This window comes from Mesoplodon bidens, assembly GCF_964165515.1.
Source record: "Mesoplodon bidens genome assembly, chromosome: 4".
NCBI classification, from domain to species: domain Eukaryota; kingdom Metazoa; phylum Chordata; class Mammalia; order Artiodactyla; family Ziphiidae; genus Mesoplodon; species Mesoplodon bidens.
Genome location: NC_138160.1, coordinates 61,440,224 through 61,460,019, shown reverse-complemented (window position 1 = coordinate 61,460,019; position 19,796 = coordinate 61,440,224). Strand labels below are relative to the sequence as shown.

At 41.9% G+C, this 19,796-nt stretch overlaps 1 protein-coding gene across 1 annotated transcript in view; it reads right to left on the bottom strand.

Moving 5' to 3' along the window:
• The window catches only part of SV2C (synaptic vesicle glycoprotein 2C), a 207,182-nt gene that overhangs the window by 104,926 nt on the left and 82,460 nt on the right, over positions 1–19,796 (bottom strand). Inside the window, exon 3 of the mRNA XM_081230827.1 lies at positions 12,248–12,428. Coding sequence (XP_081086953.1) covers positions 12,248–12,428 — 181 coding nt within the window. The remainder of the gene's footprint in view (positions 1–12,247; positions 12,429–19,796) is intronic.

Here is a 19,796-nt window from a genome sequence, read left to right as displayed (position 1 = left end):
CCACTGCGCCACCAGGGAAGTCCTCAGAGAGTTTAAAAATCATTACCTTAAAGCATCTGTATCTGTTCCTCTGGGCTATGAATGTGACAGTTCTACCTAAAATCCCTGAATGACTCCACATGACTTCAGATGCAGCACATGGCAACTTAGTACCATCACACCAGGGGTAGCCAGCCAGGACCAAGTCCATCAACCAGACCCCCAAACAAGAAACAGATGCTGTGATGAACAGTCACAGCTGGCTATAAACCACACCACATAGACTCACACAGTTCTCTGCCTGGCTTCTTGAGGACCTCACACCATGCTCAGACAGCTAGCTGAATTTAAAAATTCAACGAAGTTTTGAACAGATTTGAAATGGTTCCATCACAGCACACAATTTTAATGGGAAATAAAATGTGTCATAAATCATTTAATGCTACTCCTTTTGTCATTGGATGTGAAGAATCTGTTTGTCTGCATCATGAAGTCCCAGGTTCCTAATCTGTGCCTTCACTTCTCAGTGCATAGAAAGAGTCCCAGTTTTTACTGATTTTTCACATCCTAATTAATGTTTCATCAGGATTCTGGACATTCTGTATGTAAGAGCTATAACTTACACTTCATAAAGGCACAATTGTATGTCAGGATATGCCAGGCTGCTCTGAACCAAGATGAATGTACAAGAGGGCGGCTAAAAAGGCAAGTGGGAGACTTGCCTGTTAGTTTTAAACAAATCACTGTTGCATAAAAGAACGCCAACTTTAGGGCTTTTAAACAATCCTGCTGGTTTTGATTCAATGCCTCTTTTTTAAAGTGTTTTTTGTTTTGTTTTGTTTTTTGGATGTTTTTGCATGGATGTCTCAATGTCTGTAAAGCGGACCACAAGGAACTCTAAAATCAAGGGCTAAATGAGTCTGAAGAATGATGGAGGGAGTCTGCTTAATTCCCTTGCAAAGTCCTTCAGACTCAGGGACCTAAAAATCAATCCAAGCATGCACATTTCTCACTGTGGGCTGATCATCTATTTTGGGGAAAACATTACTCCTCATCTTACCGTGATGTCCTTCAAGCAGAGAAAAAACATTACAGCATGCTGTAATATTAACTATTACTAGTATTTCATACCCTATCAGAGTGCTTACACGTTGTTTACACTAGACGGGAGGCTCTCAGAAGTTGAGGACTATATCGTGTTCATCTTTGAATCCCTTACCTGGCCCACTGAGCATGCACTAAGTGCTTACTCAGAAGAACTGAATTTCCCAAAGACTCTCTGGTGATGTAGGGGAGACGTAATCTGCTCTGACGACCTAAACATCTCCAGTGAGTGGAAACATACATCTTATGTCCTGGGCCAATATGACCTGAGAAGTTGGGGGTGCTGGAATGGCAGTTCTGATAGCAGCAGGGCCCCCAAAGAGTTCTTGAATTCTATGTCCTAGCTCTCTGTCTTAGTTGCCACCTTTCACCACCAAATCTTATATAATCAAAGTTTCCCTCTACTATTCTACCTCAATATTTTGTGTGAGGGGCTATTACATTTCCTTATTTGTTTTATTGTACTAAGATACAATTTCTGAGAATATTTGAAGAGGTAAAAATATTAAAATGGCAGTTTTCAAATTCCCACATATCAGTGGTTGTTAAATAGCGCTGATTTTGCTCCCCTCTCCTAGCAGACATTTGACAATGTCTGGAGATATTTTTAGTTGTTACAACTCAGAAGTTGCCACTGGCATATAGTGGGTAGAGGCCACGCATGCTGCTAAAGATCCTACAGTATACAAGGCAGTCCCTCACACCAAAGAATTATCCAGCCCCAGATATTAATAGTGCTGAGGTTGAGAAACGCTTGCAATGGGGATAAAATATGGAAAATATAAGATTTCATATTAAAAAGCCAGAATATAAGGCATAAAATAGTTATCTTTTACATTGCTTGATGGGTAACACATGTCTAAATTCAGTTAACATGGAGAGCTTTTTTGTTGTTCCTTATATAATGATCAGTTAGCTGCTGTTGAAGTTTGCTCAAGTTCACTTCTGATGGAATATTCACATAAATGAAGCAATCAGATCAGGGTGGTTTATAAAGAATTTTTCTCACAATTGGATATTAGGTCTATTTTATTAGCTCTCGTAAAAGATCAAATCTTAATTATCCATGGTTAATAGGAGGCATAAAGGGAATAATAATTGAAATGCACACTCTATTATAGGTGGAAGATGAGTCAGATTCAAAATAATTGAATTGACACGAATGAAATAGAATGTTGATATTTGGAATTTGAGCTAGAGTTATTCCCTAAGTGCTATTAATTTTAGGTTTTTACAACTTTAATTATAGAAATATAAAGAAAGTAAAAAATCTGCGTAGAACACATCACTAGAATAAACTGGGACCACATCCTCACCCCCACTGCGTGTGTGTGTGCATGCATGTGCAGAAACACACAATATATCCCTCAAAAGGTCTGCAATATTCCATAGTAGGCATCAAGTAAATATCATGAAACATATTTATTTTCCTCAATAATTTAAGACAAATCACAAATGAGATACTGTATACGGCAAAGGGTGTATCAGCTTTACAGACAAAATTTCTCCTCTGTTGGGAACGAGACACTTAAGTTGAGTGGGTTTAGCACAGCAGGATGAAGGAGAAGGCCAAGCATTACTGTCTCCACAAACCTCCTTGAAAAACTGGGAAGCCTGACTGTCCTAGGCCTGCAAATTTCACAGCCACACCTGGCGTCACTCCAGCCCCGATGACAATTCAGGGGTGGACTACGTTTGTCCCTGTACCTTGTGATACTGATGTATGCTGGCTATTGAGGTGAAGAGGGGGAGGGGATTAGGTTTCTGCAGTGAAAGAAGGAGGTTGTAGACAAAAAGGCTAATTGTACTTAAAATGGCTTGAAATATGACGTTCAGGGGAGAAATGATAGAAAGATGACTTCTTGTCCTGAGGAGGAATTCTACCGAGTAATTCTGTTCTGCTTTAGTTCTTCAGCTGAGCACGTAACGAAGAGTAATGTCATTCTAACTTATTTCACCATGTGACTGTCAACCAGTCTTGTACCTCAGTTTTCCCCTTCCACTGGGAAATGGGGTATTATATGAGAACATAATTAAGGAGGAAGTTGAATAACCATTGTAAAGTCATGTGTTCCATACAGATAATAAGAGGTGACTCTGGTGGCTTTATTACGATTTTATTATTACGGGTTTATAAACAGACTAGTGAATGGTGTAGTCTATGCTGGGAATCATAATGACAAATAAGTCACATAAAAATATCCTTTTAATCCTTACTCAGAATCAACAAAAAAGGAAGGAAGACACTGAACTGCCAGGCAAGTTGGACAGCAATTCAGAACCAATTCATTATGTTTTCTTTTTTTTGGCTGTGCCGTGCATCATGCGGGATCTTAGATCCGCGACCAGGGATCAAACCCGTGCCCCCTGCAGTGGAAGCGTGGAGGCTTAACCACTGGACCACCAGGGAAGTCCCCATTATGTTTTCAATTGGACCCAGAAGTAAAAACAGCCTCAAAGATGAACTTTTCAGTGACTTCCTTTTCATGGAAGTAAACAGACTATCACAGAGGAGGTTGTACAGAGGCTTAGATGAAAGAACACAGATCTAACATATCTGAATGGGCTGGGTCAGCACACAAAATCAGACTGCTGTATTGAAAAGAAGGCATATGTTTATTATGATTAATCAAGATAGAAGCAGGAGGGACTTCCCTGGTGGCACAGTGGTTAAGAATCTACCTGCCATTACAGAGGACATGGGTTCGATCCCTGGTCAGGGAAGATCCCACATGCTGCGGAGCAACTAAGCCCATGTGCCACAACTACTGAGCCTGCGCTCTAGAGCCCGTGAGCCACAACTACTGAAGCCCGCGCGTTCTAGGGCCTGTGCTCCGCAATAAAGAGAAGGCACGGCAATGAGAAGCCCGCGCACCACAATGAAGAGTAGCCCCCGCTCGCGGCAACTAGTGAAAGCCTGCCTGCAGCAACGAAGACCCAACACAGCCAAAAAAAAAAAGAAGATAGAAACAGGAGAACATTTCCTGCTAATGGAACCAATCATCAAATAAGGAATGGGAATCTCCTATGCCCAGTCATAAAGGATGGGTGCTAAAGGATGGGTGGTTAGGGTAGCTTTAGTCCTCCCATCTCCAAAGCCACAGTTTAAACCTGACTATTTTAAGAATATTGAGATGTAAACATGTAAAAGTTGTGTTTCTAAAAAAACATAACTTCAACTCCCCTAGCCCTTGTTTGCAATCAGGGTGGTGCCCTAAGCTTCCCAAACATATACAGGTCTGCATATCCACAGCAACAGACCTGGTGCCACTGGGAGAGAAGGTGTATTCAGAGATCAGTATCCTAATGCTGTCCTGAAAAAAAATTAACCTCCCTACTGAGAGAGCTGGAAGCATGCATTCCCATAGCACCTAAATGGTGTCATGAATAAAGATGGTGATAATCATTATAATGATCTGTGAGAAATGATGTCAAAAAACATGAAGACTTCCAGCCACTTGTGGTATATACCTAGTCATTCATTCCTCCTCTCACCCTCCCACTCACCTGTCATTTACCCATCCATCCATCATCCCCCTATGCAGCCCCTCACCCAGCCAAATTCTGGGCCAAGCACATCACCTGTTGCTGGAGGTACAGGCATGAAGAACACACATTCCCACCCTCAAGGAGCTCACAGTCAATTCTAAAAAGTGCATGAGGCTAATTTTCACAATTATAAATTATGAGTCTGGGAGATCTTTTCCTCTGTTACCTCTTTCTCTCTTGGGATCAACAGTTCTTTTGCCAAAGGGTATAATGGGAAATAAAGTGTGTCCAAAAGGTCAACCATTGTTGGAAATTCTCGTAAAAGGCATTGCCCAAGATAGTGCCTTTCAATAGAAATACCATGTGAGGCACATATAAAACTTTTAATTTTCTAGAAAAGAAATTCAAGCAAAAAATCAGGTATAGTTACATTTAATATATATTCATTTAACCCAATGTATCCAACTATTACCATTTTAACATGTAATCAATATAAAAATTATTAATGAGATATTTTACATTCTTTATGTATTTAAAAAAATTTTTTATTGGAGTAAAGTTCCTTTACAATATTGTGTTAGTTTCTACTGTACAGCAAAGTGAATCAGCAGTACATATACATGTATCACCTCTGTTTTGGATTTCCTTCCCATTTAGGTCACCACAGAGCATTAAGTAGAGTTCCCTGTGCTATACAGTAGGTTCTCATTAGTTATCTATTTTATACATAGTATCAATAGTGTATATATGTCAATCCCAATCTCCCAGTCCATTCTTTTGTATGTATTAAGTCTTTGAAATCCAGTGCTATGTATTTTGTACTTACAGCACATCTAAATTTGGTCACATTTCAAGTGCTTGGTGGCTACATATGGCCTTTTTGACAACACAGGCCTACTGTGACCCACTGTTTACAATTTGGGTTTGCGATTATTTTTGGATTAAAGATAATTTAGTTTGTTGCCTCATCTTCCATATTGAAAAAGGTCTTTCCATTCCGATTCTTTGGGTCAGAAACCTTCTTGAACTGATCTGCTCAAAATGTTTATTTAGTGTCTATCAAGTATCAGACATTGTGTGTTAGGAAATCACAGTCATTTCTCATTGAATCTGAGACAGCACAGCCTGGTGGTTATGAGCGTGGAGCTAGACTGTCTGGGTATGATTTGACTATACCGCTTACTGTGTGACCTTGGACAGTTACTTAACCTCTCTGTGCCTCAACTTCCTCATCTATAAAATGGATGGAATAAATAGTATCTTCCTCATAGGGTCACCATGAGGTTTAAATGAGTCAATATTTATAAAGTGTGTAACACCGCATCTCACAGGGCAAGTACTATACAAGTGTTTGAAAAAACACATTTTAAAAGTTGAAAATTTTTAAATGGGTCTGCATTTTTCCCATACGATGAGGAAGTAAAACCTTATAGTTTAGAATTAGAATAAAACTCAGAAGACCTGGGGGTTTACTGAACATGTGAAAGTCATTCTAATTTTAAAAAGGCAGCATATTTTTGCATACCTAATTATTAAAAAATGTGGAAATAAATGAGCTTCTACATATAAAATACTTTGAAGAATTCAAGTTAGTAGTGATCATCTCTACAAAGTCAAGGTATTCTGGTTATTATAATTTTATAATAATGGATGGATATTGGTTAATGGATGGATATTGCAAGCAGCTATGAACTATGCATTTATGAGGCTCCATTTGCAGAGGGAAAAATGACTGTTCATTCTCCTACCATACACAGACACTGACATTTCATTTTAATTTCTGTTGCTGGTGTATTTTTCTCCTGACCTTTATGCTTAGCAGCGCCAGGCCTTCAGTGAGACGCTCCTAACTCTGACATTGCCTGGCATCTGAAGCATTATCATTCCCATAACTAACAGTGACTGGAAGCAAATAATTTAATTCTGGGCAAATGAAAATGAATCAATGGTGTCAACTCCATTTCCCATCTTTCTAATTTTCTGTAACAAAAGAGAGGGAAATGTCTGTTCCCTGGTGTGAGATTCACTTAGGAAAGCGAGAGACAGATAAGTAATTGGTGATGGCCTACTCCTCGTTCCCACAAAACACTGCTGTCCCCGGCAGGAAAATCATTCTTTGTGCTGAATAAATATTTAAAGTCACACAGAATATGGCAGCTGGACATATTTATGTTCCTAAGAAAATATACTCATGACTTAGTGTGGTGAATTAAGGCGAAAGCACATCTATCACAAACCCAGGTAGACCTCAGGCTAAAACAAGAGCTCCTTCCAGGCTCCTTTATATGCAGAACAGGACTATAACACAGTGCTGCTAATGATGCCTCAGCAACAAAATAAGATAGAGCAAGGGGAAGCCTGTGGCATTTGCAAAAAATCAACACAAAGGCGTTTTAACTTTGGATTCAGAATGCACAGTTTACTTGTTTACACAGTGGCTAGTTCAAAGGACTTCATTGCAACCTAAGTCCTGGCTGTGTCCTTCCTGGTTCCATCACTGAACCTTAATCTATAAAATGAAGGGTTTGGACTGTGACCCAGAAATTCTCTTCCTCCTCTGAAATGCCCAGTGTGTGGAGCTGGTGGACAGGCGCTATACCAACATGGAGATTCTGTCAGTTGCTTTGTCTATTCCAAGTATGCATTCTGGAACTGGGAAATAACCATCCTGTGGTCCCTACTGGACCCACTGTGCGATGGACTTGAGCTCAAACTCCATTGATAACCTGACCTCCGTACATCCCTACCCTGACTAGTGGACCACAGTGACATTTTGATTCTCCTGGAATTAATGTCAGTTCAGAGCCAGTGCCTAGTAAGCCCTGAAAAGTCTGAGGATTTCCTTTTTCCTCATGCAGTTACCCTGGTAAAAGGCTATAGGTCCTTTTGGGGAAGGCTGGGGGAAAGATGAGCAGTATAAACTTTCAGCAATGTACCAGGGTCCTTCCACCAGGAGACCCTGTCTCCCCTTCATTCAAGGGGTTCTGGGTCTGTAAATGGGCTCAAGTCTGGGAATTGACTGAGGGGCCATGCCTGTTTTTATGATGCAAATTAAACTTTTGATCACTTGATCTAGAACACTTCCCCTTATATAGATCAAGTAAGACTTTAGTAAATTTCCTATCTATTTCATTTCTAGGAACACCATGGCCCTAGGTCTGTGCCAGTCAGACTATTCCACTGGTGTCCTGACTGGTGTCCTTTACAGTAACCCCGCCCACCTTGCCTTGAGCAATTAAGTAGTAAAGAGCAGACAGACCTATCTTGTCAATCTCTGCCCTCTTGGAATTCACATGCTGGTGGAGGAAAGAAATAAACACACAGGAAGCAAATATTTTGGGGCATCAATCAGTGCTACCAAGAAGACATAGCAAGGGACTGTGGTGAGAGTCACTGGGAGGGGTGGTCTTAGGATGGCCTGTCTGAGGTCGTGAGTGCTGAGGGCTCAGGGAGAAGATCCTATGAAGCAGAAAGGATGGCAAGATTGACACTCCTGGGAAATGTGTGGAGTGGTGCAGGGTCTGAGCACCAGAGGCTCACGACAGAAAAATTCCCGACATTCTAAAACCTTATTTCCTTGGTCATCTAGTTTTCCTCAATTTAAAACCAGATCATATGTGGATGGAGGGAGCTGCCTAGTAAACAGAAATAACAAGATCTCTTATTTAGTTATTTATTTTTGTGGGAAAGTTTGACTTTTTCCATATAGCTTTTTTTTTAACATCTTTATTGGCGTATAATTGCTTTACAATGGTGTGTTCGTTTCTGCTGTATAACAAAGTGAATCAGCTATACATATACATATGTTCCCATATCTCCTCCCTCTTGTGTCTCCCTCCCACCCTCCCTATCCCACCCCTCTAGGTGGTCACAAAGCACGGAGCTGATCTCCCTGTGCTATGCAGCGGCTTCCCACTAGCTATCAATTTTACATTTGCTAGTGTACGTATGTCTAGCACAGGGAGATCAGCTCAGTGCTTTGTGACTGCCTGGAGGGGTGGGATAGGGAGGGTGGGAGGGAGGGAGACGCAAGAGGGAAGGGATATGGGAACAGATGTATATGTATAACTGATTCACTTTGTTATAAAGCAGAAACTAAAAAAAAAAAAAAAAAAAAAAGGATCTCTTATTTAAGGTCTCCAGGATCAAAGTCTTAATTCTTTGGCTTGAGTTTTAATTAAGAATGTTTAAATAAAAAGGGACTGTGTCAAACTTCAGCTGCTTATGTACTCAGTGCATAAGTAATGGGTGTAAAAGGGTTTAAGCAGTACATGCCTTTAAAAACAAGAAGAACCTTCAAGTGGAAAATGGCTTTTCATTCACAATTTTGTCATTGTTTTCTCCTTCTTCTGTGAGTCTCCCACGTCCCTTGCTTCTGCCTCTCTTAGGGCACTGATGAGTTCTTAGCAGGTGGAGAATGGGAGGGCTGTCTGTGTGCCTTCCCTCTACAACCAGATGGGAAGCATCTGGGGGCCAGGTCTCATCTATATCCGTGAAAGGTCCCCGGTGGTTTCAGGGGTAGAGCAGGTGTGAAACTGTGTTTCTGAGTTGAATTGGAATGGAATTGGAGAAAATAGAGACTCAGCTGAGACTTCCCTGAGATTCACAGACAGGGTGTCCAGATGAACCCTAGCTGCTGAGAAAACCCCTCTGTCATCAGGGTAGCACTCCACATATTACAAGTAGGTAACAAGACCCAGAAACTCAGCCAAGGAAGAGAGATCACTTTCTTCATTTCCCTTAACAACTGCATTTCTCAGGCCTCCTCAGCTGCTGGATCCCACAAGGTTCTGGGTGTTTTGGTGAGTAAGCTCACATCGCTCCCCTCAGTCCCACCCACAGCCTAGGGAATCCCCATCTATTCTGGAAAGCAGGGACGCTCCATTTTAGTCGCCTGTTTTCTCCCAAGTCTTTGCCCATGATTAGTCTTTTCTGTTTCCCTCTTGGGCGAGACTTGAAATTGCAAAGTCAGAAAGAGGCCTCTTTTCCCCTCTCCCTCTGCTGTCTCTCTGAGGAAAGGAACACAGGACAGCTTAGCTGAATGAATGGGAGGAAGAACAAAGAAAGAGCAGGAATGCCAAATGGGGTGGGGGTGGGGGGATGTTTCTAGACATTATCCCGAATTTCCTTCCCTACCCTGTACTTTAACACATTATCTCACTTGATCCTCATACTCCAAGGTAGGATGTGAAGTACGATTATCTCTCTTTTACAAAAGATGAAGCAGGTTGGAGAGCTGGAGGGACTTTCCCAAGGTCTCACAGTAAAGGGCAGGGATAGGGTGGACTTGGGTTTCTGGACTCCCAATCCTGTGCCAACTTTGCGAAGGCACACAGTGCATTAGCCTCTGGTAGCACAATTTACAGAGCCTAGCTGAGTTAGCAATACACAGTCTGCACTTTGCCAGGTAAATTATCTTGTTTAGAGGTCTGCAGCCCTGAGCTGCTGGCTGAAGAATGATTTGTCTGCAATAGAGAAGAGGATGATGTCATGAATATACTCAAGCAGTCTCTTGTCTCTGTACTGCCCTTGAACTGGCTTCTGGACAGTCCCTTAGTTTGGAGTATTTTGCAGCCACCAGAATGTTCCTCTTCTCTGCAGTCAACTGGGTTGACCATGTCATCATCCAGACTGGCAATTAAAATTGCCATAATAATTTGACCACAGTTGGGTACTTTTGAGTCTGTGGATATCATCGACATCTCCTGGATAAGATTGTGGATGGAAAGGACTGGAAAGTTCAGAATTTAGGCTATTAGTCTTCTCCTGACAGGCTAGTGGTGGTATGTAAGTAAAAGAAAGCGAAAGGAAGCTTTCCTGGCAGCAAGAATGTCTTATGCTATGGACCCTGAGAAGGGCTGAAAACAAATAGCCTCAAATAACACCTGTTCTTCCTCAGGTATCTCAATTCAATCAGCATTAGATGTGGGGCAGCTCCTTGAATCCATGATCCAAATACCTCCCCAAGGATGACGTATGTAGCCAGTCTCACACAGAGCCCTGCACACCAAAGGTCCCCTCTGTTAAGGAAAAGCCCTCTTTCCCCATCAATACAAAGCAAATTATTGATTCTGATCATTTTTCTCCAAGGAAAAAGTATTATCACTCTTTCCCAAACTTTCCAGCTCTCTTGGTTTACTGGAGTGTCCTCACTCTAAGGAAATCGCCTGAAATTTGGGGAACTTAGTCACATATTTGCAAAGTGCCCACTGTGTGTAGAATGTAGCACAGGAGAGGCTATAAGAAGACAAAAAAAGAACATCAGAAAAATCTGTGGATAATCCTCCAATCTCAATATGTGCACAAATCTTGTAGCAGAAAATGATATAAAAAAGTAACAATTTTTTTTTGTTTTTGTTTTTGTTTTGCAGTACGCGGGCCTCTCACTGTTGTGGCCTCTCCCATTGCAGAGCACAGGCTCCAGACGCGCAGGCTCAGTGGCCATGGCTCACGGGCCCAGCCGCTCCACGGTATGTGGGATCTTCCCGGACCGGGGCACGAACCCGCGTCTCCTGCATCGGCAGGCGGACTCTCAACCACTGCACCACCAGGGAAGCCCAGTAACAATGTTTTGAATGAATTAAAAAAGTGACCCATTGGTCTGCACAGGGAAGTCTCTGTACTCTTGAAATAACCCACTTACACAGTCTTTCCCTTTGATGCCTTATATTCCTACTAATCTTAGCTCTGATTTAAAGTACTTCTATATGTAATTAGGAGAGATGGGTTGCAGTTTTCTGATCTTCTCTTTGGGCAAAACTGTGCTTTGCTGTGTGGGTACCGCCATCATCAACCACCATAACTGATCTGCTTCTCAAATTCATAAACCAGCACTGCCTCCTGCCCTTTCTTCATGCATTTTTATTTCACTTTATATTATTCCTATAGATTCATCTTATGCTAGACCCCTCAGAAAGAAAGTCTCTAATGAAAACAAAGTACTCAGGCATGAATCAGAAATTTTATATTTTCACCTTATGAAAGCAGAGTTTCTTGGATCTCCTAATTGAGCTACTGGGTTTTCCTAAGCTGTGGATTCACTTAGTCTAGTAATAAGTGCTTCGAGTTCTTTAACAAAAACAACTACATAATTAACTATACTATGCCATTGCACTTGGCAATAGCACAACACCTGCTAATTCAACAAAAGTCAGGAACTTACAAAAAGAACCTATTGCATCTCAAGAAGCAGGCTTCCTACCTAGTTAAACATGATGTTAACATAGATCAATAAAACAACATTTACTTGAGACACGCTCATGCTGGATTTAAGAGCATACTTGAATGGTTTGAACCTTTAATTTGTTCATAACATATAGGACCAGAGCTATTTCTTGCTTAAATTAAATTTTCAGAAGAAAAAAACATACATTTATGAATGCTCACTGCCATAGAAACAGCATTCCTTTAAAAACAATACCCATTTCCTAGATATAAAACACTAAGAGAATCAGCCACGGGAACAAAATGTGTGTTCCCTTCTCTTCTGGATTTAAAGGTTGATAATTATATTTCTAAGAACCAGCATTATGGGCTCCTAAGGCTGACACAAAGATGGGAAAGGAGATGCATTAGGGATAATTTCTTGGTAATGAAGACCTCTAGAAAGCATGCACATTATGTTTTTATGTAGAATAAATACATTACTATAAAATATGAAGAAGAAAAACCTTACCCGAATCCAGAAAGTAAGCGACAGAAGAGAAAGAAGCCATAACCTTGGACAAATGCAGAAAGGAAGGCAAAGAATCCGTTGATACACATGCAAATCAGAAGAGACTGCTTCCTTCCCACTTTGTCTGCCAGTCCTCCCCAGAAGAATGCCCCCACCATCATCCCGAGGTACACTATGCTGCCTGCAACACACAGAAAACAAAGAAACACATCAGAGACTGGGAGTAAGCGACACATGTAACAGCAAGTGAACAAGGGACAAGATACATTCCAGAATTTTACATGGGAAAAAAATTCCTTTAATAACAGATCCTTCAGGACACACGGATCAGCTTTCAGGTTGGAAAGCAAGCTCTGTGGGCTACCTTTGGCTGCCACGGCCAGTGGCAAGGGCAAAAGACGAAACAGTCACATTCTCACCAGCCGTATGGGGACAGGTACCAGGTGGGCAAGCGTAAGGAGGAGTCTCCACACAGAACAATCCTGCAGTTTGACTCATGGTTGTGTCACCTTCAGTCTGAAGGCCCAGCTTAGCGCCGCAACAAGGCCAAGATTGGAGACTGAGTCAAGGGCTCCCAGGTCAAAGCGGATCCCCCTCAGTGTCCCTCTTGGCATCACTGAGTATACAGTTGAATTTCCTAATTCACTTGCTTCTTCTAAAAAAACCAAGCCCTCATAAGCTCTGTCCAGAATCTTCTGCAGGATGAAATAATACTAGGTATGGCAAATGTTACTTCCGGGAGGTTTCTAAAAGGGTGTGCAATGTCTAGGGGAAATGGTATAATTAATAAATGAAAGTTTAGCTTTAAAAAAGCTGCCATAGGGCTTCCCTGGTGGCGCAGTGGTTGAGAGTCCACCTGCCGATGCAGGGGACACGGGTTCGTGCCCTGGTCCGGGAAGATCCCACATGCCGCGGAGCGGCTGGGCCCGTGAGCCATGGCCGTTGAGCCTGTGCGTCCGGAGCCTGTGCTCCACAACGGGAGAGGCCGCAACAGTGAGAGGCCCGCGTGCCACACACACAAAAAAACAATAAAAAAATAAAAATAAAAATAAATAAAAAATCTGCCATATTTTATCCATTTCTACTTTTTCCTTTGCTTCACCAAAGCACCATTTGACTAGTTCCTTCTCAAAGGCATGTTCAAGATACTCAGCAGCATCTGAGTCACAAGCTAAAAAACAGTGCTTTAATTATTGCTTTAGATTAGTCAGGGAAATATTCTACTTAAACATTCACCAGAAATCGTTTGCTTAACAGAGTTAATGAATTAATATGAGACCCAGAAGGAGAACATTTGGCAAAGTCTTCAGATGCTGCTTTGCAGATAGTCCAGTACAGACAGCTACAGTGAATGGCGAATGTTGGAGCAATTATACAATAAGACAAAACAGAAGCTGTTTTTTATTTAGACTGGGGTACTGCAAAGAGGTGGGTGGTCATCCTTTGCCTGGCTGGGGGTGGCATATTTTTCTCCGTGCTATGGGGCTGACCATACACAGATCATCCTTCTCAATAAAGAGATTACTCATATCATGAGGCCCAATGCATGGCCGGAAGACAATTTAAAGAATGCATCAGCACAAGGCAAAGGAATCCCCAAAGCAGACAGATTCACCCAGGGAAATGCATATGCAGCATATCTCTTATTTATAGCCTAAGAGGCTTGAGTTTGCCACTCATGCCTCTCAGAAGAATAATCAGTAGCTAAGCTGCTTTACGATAATGTCTGTCTTTAAAAATGCCTACAAATCAGAAAGTGAGCTCCATCCATCAGGAGTGGCCCGTGGCTTCTGTCGTCAAAAGACTTGGGAATCTTTCGTGTAGCTCCAGCCCCAGGAACAAAAAATGGTCCCTAGCACTTGCGGAACCCTTGCCAGTTCTAAACGTTTGCATGAATTAACATCACGACCACCCTTTGAGGTTAATACTCCGGGAGCACGGTTCGTTGGTAGGGAAGCTGAGGTATAGGGAAGTTAATGATTTGACCACAGAAAAGTGAGTGGCAACTACATCCCAGTCCAACAGCAGCTCTTTGTACAATGTGCTTATCACTCCTTTAGCCATCCTGGCTGCCCTCCTGTGAAAACATCCCAGTTTGTCCAGGCTCCTATGTGGCAGTAACATCTAAAATTGAAAGCAGTACCTCAAAGGTCTCTGAGGTGCCTTCTCCCTGGGCACCACCCTCATAGAATTAAGAGTTAAGTCTGTTTCCTCATCATTAATCATTAGAGAAATGCAAATCAAAACTACAATGAGATATCATCTCACACCAGTCAGAATGGCCATCACCAAAAAATCTAGAAATAATAAATGCTCGAGAGGGTGTGGAGAAAAGGGAACACTCTTGCACTGCTGGTGGGAATGTGAATTGGTACAGCCAATTAGAGAACAGTATGAAGGTTCCTTAAAAAACTAAAAATAGAACTCCCATATGACCCAGCAATCCCACTACTGGGCATATACCCTGAGAAAACCATAATTCAAAAAGAGTCATGTACCAAAATGTTCATTGCAGCTCTATTTACAATAGCCCGGAGATGGAAATAACCTAAGTGTTCATCATCTGATGAATGGATAAAGAAGATGTGGCACATATATACAATGGAATATAACTCAGCCATAAAAAGAAACGAAATTGAGCTATTTGTAATGAGGTGGATGGACCTAGAGTCTGTCATACAGAATGAAGTAAGTCAGAAAGAGAAAGACAAATACCATATGCTAACACATATATATGGAATTTAAGGGGAAAAAATGTCATGAAGAACCTAGGGGTAAGACAGGAATAAAGACACAGACCTACTTGAGAATGGACTTGAGGATATGGGGAGGGGGAAGGGTAAGCTGTGACAAAGCGAAAGAGAGGCATGGACATATATACACTACCAAACGTAAGGTAGATAGATAGTGGGAAGCAGCCACAGAGCACAGGGAGATCAGCTCGGTGCTTTGTGACCGCCTGGAGGGGTGGGATGGGGAGGGTGGGAGGGAGGGAGATGCATGAGGGAAGGGATGTGGGAACAGATGTATATGTATGACTGATTCACTTTGTTATAAAGCAGAAACTAATTAAAAAATTAAAAAATAAAAAAAAAACTACAAAAAAAAAAAAAAAAAAAAAAAGACACAGACCTACTAGAGAATGGACTTGAGGATATGGGGGGGGAAGGGTAAGCTGTGACAAAGCGAGAGAGAGGCATGGACATATACACTCTACCAAACGTAAAACAGATAACTAGTGGGAAGCAGCCGCATAGCACAGGGAGATCAGCTCGGTGCTTTGTGACCACCTAGAGGGGTGGGATAGGGAGGGTGGGAGGGAGATGCAAGAAGGAAGAGATATGGGAACATATGTATATGTATAGCTGATTCACTTTGTTATAAAGCAGAAACTAACACACCATTGTAAAGCAATTATACTCCAATAAAGATGTAAAAAAAAAAAAAAGAGTTAAGTCTGGGGTAGCAGAAAATGACAGATGGGAGCTAGGGGGACATGCGGCTTTGTCCTCCCTGAGCACGTGGCAAGGGATGCGCTACTCATTCTCAGATATTCCAGATGGACACATTCCCGACTCTTGGTCGGGGAGGTAAGAGAGTTGATGCTGCAAACAGCTGGGTGGTGCCAGGGCAAAACTGAAAATCCAATCACTTGCTAGAAAGAATAGGCTCCTGCACTATGTTCCAAAGGAGGTATTATAACTCCCTTGCTTTTCAGGTGCAGGAGGGATGATGCTCCTGCTGGGCAGGTCTCCATATCCTGTCATCACCTTCTTCTGGGCAGTCACCTGCAGCCGTGTCATTGCTAAGCCAGATCAGAGCTTTACGAAGTGATGATTCCAGCACTTTAAGGGCTCATAGCTGGATGCCACCTTTCCCTCACCCAGCAGTAGCATGAGGACACAGCCCCACCCCGGGAGCTTCTTAAACCTCAGAGGTAGTAAAGGCTGAGAGAGCTGAGCTTGCCCTTGACTCCTGTGTTGGAGATGGCTTAGTGGCTTGACAAGGGGCAGAAAACCCTCATTTATTATTATAACCCTCATTATTATTATTTAGTAAAGGCTGAGAGAGCTGAGCTTGCCCTTGACTCCTGTGTTGGAGATGGCTTAGTGGCTTGACAAGGGGCAGAAAACCCTCATTTATTATTAGCACCTTGTACTTAAGCCACTTGAAAATAAAATTTAAAGATAATACTTATGAAGAGTTTTAATATATAAAAGAGTAAAATAAAAATGGCCCATCATTCAATTCCCCCATAGGTGTGTGTGTATCTATCTATCTATCTATCTATCTATCTATATATATCTCCCACATATGCCTACATAGCCAATAATTCAAGCCACGTAGAAATGTATAAAATGAAAATAAAAGTCTTCTCCCCCACCCTTGATCCTCTTCCCAAAGGTAACTATTGTCAAAATTTTTTCTAATTCTTCCAGAAAGCTTATACATATATAAAAATGGATACCCTACAGGAATTGCCTGTTAAATATAGTTACTCTTTTCCTCTGCAGTGTTTATCTTTTCCCTTCTTGTGTTTAGGATTTCTAAACTAAGCAAACCAGAAATAAATCTCCGTCAGAATTTTAATTACTTCTTCAAAATACATTTGATACGTTTCAGAAAAGCATTCACCATCAGCGAATAGGGGAAAACCAAACAGTTATTTCCCCCATCGCTATTATTTCCATGCCTAAAATAAATACACCCAATCTCCCTAAAAAGCAAATCTATTAAATTCAATTTTAAAGAATTTATTGAGCACCCGCTATGCATGACTTTCCCTGAAGTGCTAGAAATACAGGGATTTATAAGTCGTGATCCCTGACCTTAGGGAAGGGAAAAGTTAGCAAACCTTCGTCTGATGCCTACTCTAAGCCAGGAGAGAAGCGAAACAGTTTCAAACCCATTATTTCACACAACACGTCCCACAGCCCCACTGCATAGGGCCAACACAGAGCGGGGCAGAACCTTCCATGGCCTCCTGGGGACACACGATCAGGACAGAACAGTGCACTCAGGAACCTGGGCTCCAAGTCCCTGAACTCCCTTTCTGCTCCATCAAGATGGCTTAAGGAGCTCATAATTCAGGGAGGGAGACACAGGCCCATAAGAGAATGAGCCCAGCTGCGAAGCGTGTGCTCCAACGGAGGCGTAACTGCGAGCAGAGGGCTGGGAGTTGGCTACTAATTCTGACTGTGGCCTCTGAAGGGAGGCCTGCTGAGAAGGGAACATCTGAGAGAATTCTGAAGGATAAGAAACATTTCAGGGCTTCCCTGGTGGCGCAGTGGTTAAGAGTCCGCCTGCAGATGCAGGGGACACGGGTTCATGCCCCGGTCTGGGAGGATCCCACATGCTGCGGAGCGGCTGGGCCCGTGAGCCATGGCCGCTGAGCCTGCGCGTCCGGAGCCTGTGCTCCGCAACGGGAGAGGCCACAACAATGAGAGGCCCGCGTACCACAAAAAAAAAAAAAAAGAAAAGAAAAGAAACATTTCAAGGTAGTATTAAATTCCTCCACAACGGACAGGTTTAGAAAAAAAATAGTATCAAGCTGTATCTCACTTCAACTCTGGCTAAAAATACGTTTCAGATCCAAACGTAATAACCTTTTGCGTCTACATGGGATTTCTATTGGTAATTAGACTCTTCCATTGGGCATGCTATGGAGAGAACTAAGGCTACCCGATAGTTGATTTGAGACAAACAGCTGAATTAGAAAATTCATTTCTTCATCATGTAATCTGATTAAAACCAAACCTTTGAATGTTGGCAAAGTCATGATGTGAATAAAAGTGGAAACACACTGGATCCTTGCCTCGTTTGTTTTCATGTTTCCATTTTGTCTTTACGATGTTGTGATGGGGAGTCCTTGAAGACTGAGAGCAGGGATAAGCTCTTACCATGGACCAGCCTTCTCTGTTCTCTATTCCTCATGATGCTGCTGATGGTCAGAATTTAAAAGTATTTTAGTCCAAAGTCCCTTATTTTACAAGAGCGAAAATTGAGGGTGAGAGAAGCCGGTACTTGAAATCAGGTCTTCTAGGTCCTCGTTCCTCCGAGTATGACCCCTGCACCAGCAGCACTGGCATCCTGGGGAGAACTTGCTAGAAATGCAGACTCTAAGGCTCCGCTCCGGACCTACAGACTCAGAATCTGCATTTGAACAAGGTTCCCACGTGATCTGTGTGCACTTTAGAATCTGAAAACACTTTTTAGGCTGGCGTGCTCTAACCACGCCCCCCCATTTTTTTTTTACTTAAAGTTTGTATTTGTCTAATACATATTTGAGGGGCGGGGGGAGATGCAGGCTACAGAATATTTAATTCCAAAGACACAGAACAAGCAAGATCTCCCTACATGAGTTGGAGATCTCCTAAGGGCAAGCAGAAACTCTGTGCTTCTCCTAGGACCTACTTTCTTTACACCAGCTAGAGGCAGACCTCCAGTGCAGAGAGAGGCCAGGCTGTGATTCTCAGATCCTTTCGTGAATCTAATGAAGACTTTAATTCAGCTGGGCTGTCAGGAAGTTGAGCTTGGCCTGAGAAATAAATGTGACCTGAAACTCACTCTCCTCCTACCACAGCTGGGGCTCAGGACACCCTTGGCCGGCCAGCCAGCCTCTCGGTCCAGGTTTCTCAGAAGACAGAAAGAGGCCTCGAGCATGACTTCCCCCTTAAGGGATTTTCTAAGGGAGCTGATTCCATTTTATTTAATCGTACCCTTCTTTCCCCTGACAAATATCACATTTCCATTTCTGTCTCCTTGCTAAGCTGCTTTTGATTCTTTCTGACAATCCCTAAGGGGGCACACGTCTTTTCCCCGTAGAATTTTAAACCACATTTAAACTAAACAGAACAATTTTAAGAAACAGAATAGAGTGTTTTTTCTCATAATAATTTTAGCCAATAGTTTTTTTAAAAATTGTTCTAAGCACTTCAGTTATCCGTGGCTAATGCTTTATCCTATAATTCATCCCACCATTTATTTACAGATTGATTTTCAATAAAAAAATTCCGTGATAGTGTTCTGAATTCAATGATAAATAATCTCCGTGCAGCAATGCTCACACTCACCTTTTATAAGGGGATTTTCTTAGGTTAAAATAAAATTTTAAGTCAAAAATAAATCTTTAAGAATAACAATGACACTTCTGGAGATGGTTGTTGAAAAGAATAATATAATATCATCTATCATATTCACAGGATTGAGAAAAAATGCTTTATTTCCTAAATCATGCTCATTATTTTTTAGATATTACACAAGAGGAAGGTGCATTTATTGTCCCAAAGATAGGGTTTTCTACCATCAGCTTGTGTTACACCCATAGTAGAAACCTACTTAGCCAATTCTTACTTAACCAACTCAATGGATTAACCAACCCTCCCACAAACACACTGAGAATTATTTACCATCCTCCCTCTGCTTCCAGTAAGGGCTTTCGGCTTACTGGGCTCATATCCAACCTGCTTATGTGAGTTCTGCTCTTATTAGTTATGTATCCAATTAAACATCAGTCACATAAATAATGATATGAGTGTGAAAGGAATGA